At 26.8% G+C, this 9,304-nt stretch overlaps 1 protein-coding gene across 1 annotated transcript; it reads left to right on the top strand.

Annotated features, from left to right (window-relative positions):
* Positions 1 to 3,570: 3,570 nt before the first annotated feature.
* Positions 3,571 to 5,212, top strand: LOC107018788 (extracellular ribonuclease LE). Its single transcript, XM_015219359.2, has 3 exons — positions 3,571 to 3,734; positions 3,864 to 4,019; positions 4,622 to 5,212. Exons 1-3 carry the CDS (start codon positions 3,624 to 3,626, stop codon positions 5,045 to 5,047), a joined length of 693 nt encoding a protein of 230 aa, XP_015074845.1. The 5' UTR covers positions 3,571 to 3,623; the 3' UTR covers positions 5,048 to 5,212.
* Positions 5,213 to 9,304: the final 4,092 nt, after the last annotated feature.

Below are 9,304 nucleotides of genomic sequence, written 5' to 3'. Positions count from 1 at the left end.
AATGTATCATTCATAGTAGCTATGAATTCACAGGTTTCTTGAGGACCTGAGGCATTCGAAATCCTATTAGGACTATGAGATTTATGTAATTTTTATGATATAAATTGCTCATGGGCTAACTCGGATGTAGCCCATTTTAATCCGTGAACTGAACTTGCCCAAATGTAACCACAAAATGGCATAGTATGACAACCTTTGCTTATCTTGTGGGGTCTTCAAAATCAAAATTAACTTATAAGGCAAAACGATAAATTTAAAGTTCTATTTATAAAGCAAGTAATGTCAAAAATTGAAAACCATTCATCTCTACGTTCATTTTTGTAAAATATACTTCAAATACATGAGTTGACCAACCTTTGGGCAGGTATTAGATAATAACCATTATTTATTTTAGCTTATTATGACCTGTCTAAATTCGATCCGATCATATTCATTCGCCGCACGTAGCCTCTTGTATTTTGTCCTAAGCATTCTTTCTATCCCATGCTTTTATAAAGGATATATCAAATTAATGGATACCACACAAATTGCAACGCATTGTACCTTTTTAATTCTCCAAGTAGTGTAATTGACATGAGTTTGAGTGCATATTGACATCTTAATATCGAAATTCAGACTATACTATGATAAATGAAGAATTGTGTGGATAATATAATTATTGTTATATTATATTTAGTGGTAATAATTATCATAATCTAACACTTTATATCAATACTGCTAAAGGCTTTAGCGATTCTAGATGTAATAACATAACTAAATCGCAGCAACAAATATTATAGCTAGAAGAAAAACATATTGTCACGAAATATCTTTTTTTTTTTATGGAGTACTATAAATTTCTTGTTCCAAATTACTTGTCATATTTTTTTTTCTCAATAGTCAAATTACAGAAACGTTGACCAATATTTTAAGATATATTTGTTTATTATATTAAGATTAGAGAAATTGGAACTTATATATAGAAATATTTTTTATTTAGTTCTCAATATCTATATTTTAAGTTTAAAATATTAAGTAGTCGTAATAATTAATTATATTAATTCTCGAAAAGTGAAATATGACAAGTATTTTAGTGATAGAGGAAGTAAAGTGCAAGTTTTACATGTTTTAACGTACCTAAAAGATTTATTTGTATATAGCTCAGTTTGGTCAAATGTGGATTGAAACATTTTTATTATTGGCTATGGCAATGCCGTGGTGGAATAGTAGTTGTCACGATATAATGAATTTTTTAAAATAAATTTTTACTATTTTCACACTTATAGTTAGTTATAATTTATTTTAAGTTACGATAAAGAATTAAGTTAAGAAATGAGTATTATATAAGTTATACTAAAAAAATCAACGCATGCATCTCTTAAAACATCGACGTGAGACTCTTTATAAATATCATGAATACAACTTTGATATATCGAATCATAATACCTTAAGTTCTTTTACATTAACAATATAATGACTATCTTACATAATCAATCTAGTGTAATGATTTTTTTACATAATCCATTAATGTACTTTAGTTTGTTACAATAGATTACTTATGTAGTTATGTTTATTAATTCTAGGCTATGAACCATACTAAAATTGAATAGAGTTATCTACGATTATATTTTTAAATGATCTGATTGTAAAAATATTTATACATCACCTATATAAAATTTAATTTTATTTAATTTAAATTCAAAAATAATGAAATTCCATTACATGTGAACTCATATAAAAAAAAAAGATGTGAAAGAAAGCTGTCTATAGGCCTAAAAGGTCCTGGTACAGGTATGTGTTGCTTTTGTCTACTCTTCCTTGTGTTCACATACAATTCCTTAAATTCTCTAATTTCTTTCGTCGAAAAATTATACTATATTAAGTTCTGAATCCCACTTTAATATCGGGGCCGAAGGGTTTGGAATTTAGCTCATTGTTGTGGATTTGATTGTTGCTAGAGACATCTTTTTTATTATTTTGAATGTACTTGCCAAAAGCTCAAAAATTTCGATTCCACCTCTGTCTAAGCATTATTGTGTGCATATATATATATACATAATATATATATTTTTCTTTTTTTAAAAGTACATAATTTAATGAATACAATAGAACTATATACTTTTTAGATTTTACGCTCTAAAATTACAATATAACCTTTTAACATATTAACACAAAATGTAATAGACGTTTGGTCATATATTTTACAAAATTTTTTTTTATTAAAATGCGAATAAATACTTTATCAATATACAATATCAGTGTGAACTGAAACTCAATTGTAAGAATTATGGGGGAGGTATGGAGAGCATATATAATGTCTATTAATTATTATAATATCGATAATAATGAACAATTAATTTATGAGAGAAGTATAAATCTGAAATCGACAGTGGCCAATAATTCAATTAATCAAGACTTTAAAAAAAATAATTAAAACATCACACATGTTGCATTCATATGAACCGTTTTATTTTATTTTATTTAATTAACATTATATAATAATACTTAATGAACTCAATAATTACTTCCTTAATTTTATTTAAATTATCTGTTTGTTGCACGTCTCTTACAAAACATTGTTTTCTCCGTCCCATTTTATATGTCATCTTTTTTTTATAAATAATTAATTTATAATACATGTATTTTCATAAAAAACAATGCATAAATTATCATTCTTTTTTATCCTTATAAGTTATTAGCCTTGAAAATATATATTTGACCAACTTAAAAAAACCAATCATGTTTATTTGTTAAATTAATTAATCAAAATAAATTAACTTGTATTCTTTAATTAAAAATTTGAGTTTCAAAAAAGAGAAGGGTAAGTCAAATTATTCTTAATGTAAGTGCAAAGTAAAAATGTGAAATATAAAATGGGACGGAGGGAGTAATACTCAGAAGGTGTTTCTTCATTATTTCACCCTCATTTATATTTTACGTATAATAATTGTCTATCTAAAATGTTTTTTAAATTTGTCATTCAAATACAAATTACTTCTTACAAAAAGTATTTTTCTGAAAACACTATCGAAAAAGCACTTTTCAAAATAAATTTTTTTTTATAAGTTTGATCAAATAACCTGATAATCTCTTCATTAAATATTTATCCTATTAATATAAAAAATATTTATATTCTTCCAGAACAACTACTAGTAAAAAAAAACTTATTTTACACTTTTAAAATAATAAATAATTATTTCTTAAAATCATGAAAAATAATTTAAATCAGTATGTAATATGCTTAATACAATTTACTTACTTTATTGACAACTTTCCATCTTCCAAGATTTGAGAAAAGGTTCTCTAAAAGGAATAAAATTAAAAATGTTTCCTTAAAATCAGCCCAAATCAACATATTAAAATAACATTATTATTATTATATTATTGTACTAAATATACTTTATAATATACCAAAAACCAATAATTGGCATCTTATCAATTGTGTCAACATCAAAAACACTAATAATAAAGGATACAAAATCCAAATCATATTATTATATCAAGCTCCTCAATTTCACACTTTAAAAAGTTAGACTTTTCACATCTTTCATTTATTATTTTTTTTCCCTATAAATAAAACCCCCAAATCACTTTATCAAATCACTACCAATACAAAAAATATTTTTTTTTACAAGGAAAAAAAAATGGCTTCTAATTCAGCCTTTTCTCTGTTCTTGATTTTGTTAATTATTACACAATGTTTATCAGTCCTCAATGCTGCTAAAGATTTTGACTTTTTCTACTTTGTTCAACAGGTACACATCTAATTTTTTTAGTTGATTCAAATTCTTTTATGAGCATAGTCTGAAAAGATTAGGATATAATATAAATTTTTATGGGATAGAAAGACGATTTCTGATATAATGAGTTTTTTTTTTATGTAGTGGCCAGGGTCATACTGTGACACAAAACAAAGTTGTTGTTACCCCACAACTGGAAAACCAGCAGCAGATTTTGGAATTCATGGACTTTGGCCTAATAATAATGATGGGACTTATCCATCAAATTGTGATCCAAACAGTCCTTATGACCAATCTCAGGTATTCAATATTCTAGAAACATAGTCTCATTCTAACTGATATTATTAGAGTCGAATTCAAAATTTAAATATTTAGAGTTAGTTATTAGGTTTTTAGTACTGAATTCGTTATGTTTTTGAATTACAGGTCGATTTTTTATTTAAAGTTTAGCTTTTTTTTCTCTCTATTATTCGTGTTTAAAGTACGAGGTTCAATTGAACTCATAGAATTCTAGGGGCGGGTCTTATAGGAAGGCAAGGGGTTTAAAGTACAAGGTTCACAACTATGACAAAAATGATATTTTTTGTTGTTATATATGAATAGTTAAATCTCGTTAGGGTAAGAATATATTCATTCTAGTGGTTCAATTGAGTTTCCTTCGCCGAAAAATTATACCGCATATATATGACAAAAATGAATTTTCTTGATTAGACATGAATGGTTGAATTCCTTGATATAAGAAAAGACTAGTTTAGTTATAAACAAGGTTCAAGTTTTTCTTTAGAACATAAGTTCTACTCATAGGTGTGAATTGTGATGGTTCAACATTTTTATGTAACTCCTTATATGAATTTCTGATTTCGTTATTATGTACTTATTAAGTTTTTGAATTGACTCGACAGATTTCTGACTTAATTAGTAGTATGCAACAAAATTGGCCAACACTAGCATGCCCAAGTGGTAGTGGCTCAACATTTTGGTCACATGAATGGGAAAAGCATGGCACTTGTGCTGAATCCGTTCTCACAAACCAACACGCTTATTTTAAGAAGGCTCTTGATCTCAAGAATCAAATTGATCTTTTGTCAATTCTTCAAGGTGCTGACATTCATCCTGACGGCGAATCCTATGACTTGGTCAATATTAAAAATGCAATTAAAAGCGCGATTAGATATACTCCTTGGATCCAATGTAATGTAGACCAATCGGGTAACAGTCAGCTATACCAGGTCTACATTTGTGTTGATGGCTCAGGTTCAAATCTCATTGAGTGCCCTATTTTCCCTAGAGGGAAATGTGGCACAAGCATTGAGTTCCCAACATTTTAAACTAGTGTTTGTTCTTTTAGCCTTATTTCATATGCCTAAATTTGTTGTCTTCCCTTTGTACTATTTCTTGTTTTAGTAATATAAAATACATCTTCTAATCATTGTAAAAAGGCTATGCCTTGTTTGGAGCAATAACATATTGAAAATTGTCGTTTGTTCTTAGTACTCAACACTAAAATATATTATTAACTGAATATTTTAAATATATTTTGTTTCAAATGGGACAACTTAATAGACAAAGGTCATAATTTAAATCGCTATGCACTAAATTAAATTGTATGAATAGGACATATAATATCTTTTGGGATTAAATTAAGTTGATTAATTCCGTTATAACTAGTAAATTGACATTGTTTTATTCATGGCAATTAGAACAAGAACAGTGGTGTCATGTACGTTGTTGTCATTAGTCGTTACTCTTGAATAGTGGTGGAGCTAGGACTTTTAACAAGAGGGTTCAATATCTAAAGAACTAAGTACACAAACTAATCGAAGGGAATTTGACATTTATTATATATACATAAAAATAATTTTAACATGTATACATATTTTATTGTTCAATTGTTCATAAGTTCTTTGCGGTTTTAATCTTAATAATAATCTTTATCATTTCCTCCTTATTCTTATTTCAATTTGATAATATCTTTTGTTATTTCCATTACGATATGTTCATTGAATTAATAATATTAAAAGGATTAACTGATTTTGAATTGATTACGTTGTTTGTGACCTCATAATATAATAAAGAGATGAACTTTATGTTATACGGACTTCTCTTGCTTGTTTTGGAAAATGATTTGTTTCTTTTTTCCATGTATAACAAATTTCCAAAACTAAACGTAAAAACTTTTATTTTTTTCGATATTTGATATTTATATTAAAATTCGATAATTTTGGACTTGCATCTTATAGGGCCCATTCATGATATTCTTTATCAAGAATTTTGTTATACCCTGAGTTTCAATTTAAGACCACTAATAAACAAACAAATAATCTCATTCAATGCATCAGATTCTGCAATAACACATATAAACACTTTCTATAAAGAGAAGGAAAGCAAAATTAAACATTTTTATTGAAAAATAAAATAAATCTTAACGTCATAGAGAATGTCGTCGTCACAAAGAAGTACATACATTTTTGTCAAAATAATAATAATAATAATAATAATAATAGTAATAATAATAATAAATGAAGTTAATGTTTAAGAAGAAAATCCCGTGGTCGCAAAATGTACAAGTGTAGACTCAATTAAGGTCCATTAATTTGATACATCTATTTAGTATATAGTTTTCCTAAGACAAATTTACAGTAGCATGTTTGGCCTAATCTTAAAATTGTATTTTATAAAAGTCTCTTACAAAAGCGTTTTCATAATTTGTTTGTAAATAATAAACTTAAAAGACATTTTAAAGCAATAATTAGTGTTTCACTAAAATTTTAAACATTTTTTAAAGTAAATCATTTTTTTTCACAGTAGTAGTATAGGGGGGAACTACATTTTTTAATTTCTAAAAAATTGCTTTTAGTTACTCTTGAGAAGCATTTATAATCTCTCAAAAGTTTGATTAAACACTTTACTAATATTGCCACAAAACACATACGATTAGTGGCCAATATTATAGGGTATTAGTGGCGACTAAGATTGCCAAAAAAAAACATTCTTTTGGGACGACTGTTATAGGTATTAGCGGCGATTAGTATTGCCACAACAACATACTATTAGTGGCGATTATTATAGGTATTTTCGGCGACTAATATTGCCATAAAGACATGTTATTGATGGCGACTGTTACAGGTATTAGCGGTGACTAGTATTGCCATAAAACATATTATTAGTGGCGAGTATTATAGGTATTGGTGGCGACTACTATTGCCACAAAAACTACTATTAGTGGCGAGGTGGAGTGTTAACTAGTGTAATTGGTTAGCAAGCTAGATGGTAGAGTTAGTTAACTAATCAGCTAGAGTTAGTGAGAAATATTGACAAGTGACATTAGTTAGTTACAAGCTCATGTGATTAGTATAAATATACACAATATACAGATTCAATGTATCAAGTTACACAATTCAATCAATTCAATTTCTTTCTTCCTCTCTACGCTAGTGTATAGCTTAAAGCTCCAATTATGGAACTATCGTGGTATCAGAGCCTACGATCATATATAAAGACTTCATTATCCAAAAGAAAGATTAGGTGCTTCGATCTTATCAACGTGCCTACAACATATATTAAAGCAATATATTAACCCAAAGGGAATTAAGACATGTTCCCATACTTAGCTATTTAATTTGTTAATTATAAAAAATTCTTAAAAGAATAATCTGCATAATTAATGAAACACTGCTTGTTAATTAAATTGAAAATTATAGAATTGACTTTAGAAGAGATATATACAAATAAAACCAAGTTGTTTTGTAGATTGGATCGAGCCTATCACCTAATTTAGGTCTATATTTATTCTGTTCAAATAACAAAACTTGTACTTAATTAAGTCTTTGACGAATTAAAAAAATTGACCCAATAAGAAATTAAGTAAAATAAATGAATTTTTGAAAAAATGTCAGAAAAATGGAGTTTTATCAATACATGTCACAATAAGCTTCTCAAAATTTTGTTTAGTAATATTATTTAATCAACCACTTTGGTAATTGGTTGAGCAAGAATTTTTCAAATTTGAGTTTCTATTTTCAATATTATTTATACGCATTTTTTCGATTGAGCTCATCACATTAAAATGATATTTACATATAATTACTTTAAAATGAGATTTATCTTAAGAAGGTTCTTATAAGCTTTGTTAATTCGAGATTTGGCATCATAAGATTCATTTTAACAGTGCTCTTGTTCATCAATCACCTAATCTATTAAACAACTAAAACTCTAAAAGAGTTACCTGTCTTGTTTGAAGAAAAATATAATACGACTTAATCAGTTATTCGTATAGTTCGTATAAGATTTTGACCAAATTAAATTAATTTTCTTATAGTGAAATTTCGGCTCATTGAACTAACAAGAATTTTTATTAAAAAAATATAATCGAAAACATTGCAATGGAAATTAGTTAATGTTTCTTAGATCTTATAAGCATGGTTGAAAAAGAACTCTAAACTCATCATATTTCACAAATAAAAACTAAGACAAACTTTGGGTTTTATTAATATTCATTGGAATATATGAATTTGACATTTTTTTTTGCTTGATGATTAATCACAAGCTATTATTACCTAATTAATATTCAAACGTAGCTCAAGATATACGTAATACGTTTCCTTACTTAACTTCCAATTGAACTTAATTCCCAACTAGAAAAAAATGTAGTTTAATCTTCTTTTTTTTCAATTGAAATATTCCTTTTAGATATATACTTATATTTATATTTATAGGTTGATTGATTTACAAGAAAATTAAAATAGGATAAAGGGATTAATCTTTTTTCTCTTTTTTTTTTTTTTTTTTTTTTTACAAAAAAATGGGTGCACGCACATATATATATATATGTGTCAAAGGAGCAGATTGAGTGAATTCGAAAGAGTCACAATGAATTGAGTTAATAAATAAGTTAATTATTCTATCAAATGCCCCCAAAATAACGCAGACTGAATTGAGCTAAAAAGCGGGTCAAAATTTAAACGTGATGGGTTTAAGCACTGTGCACATATAATTTTTCAGTAACTAATAAAATTATTTTTTTTTATTATAACTATATTGTATAACATACAAAAACGCATCTATTCAAAATATTTAGATATAATTTTGTTTGGGCAAGATATCAACCCAAATTCTAATGAATGAGGTGTGCGAGTAAATCATCACTTTAACGAGTTATAATTTCATGATTAAATTTATCACCTCTATGTATTACCGCGTAGGATAAACTCCGATTTAATATAATATCTCGTAAACAATACTAAAAAGAATAAAATACAGTAGACATATCCAAGCGATAAGCTCGATTGAGAAATTAATCATAGAAATAATAATTAATTAGGTTTAAATTTTTCTTGAACATGGAGAAGTAGAAGCTTATAAATTAATGCGTAAACCCCAAATCTTAAGCACATGAAGATAAATATTAACAACTAGAACATTGACACATGTACTTTAATGTAGTACACGCAACAATATTTTTAAATAATAATATTATTTTTCTTACACAATTAATTAGTTGGCATATACTTATCAGCATATTCCATCAAGACGTGTCTTAATTTTGCCTATAAATTGAGACATAAAAATATCAAACTAAAAATACC

This window comes from Solanum pennellii, chromosome 5 (assembly GCF_001406875.1).
Source record: "Solanum pennellii chromosome 5, SPENNV200".
NCBI classification, from domain to species: Eukaryota; Viridiplantae; Streptophyta; class Magnoliopsida; order Solanales; family Solanaceae; genus Solanum; species Solanum pennellii.
Note: the sequence above shows the minus strand (reverse complement) of the source record. Positions and strands in the feature narration are given on the sequence as shown.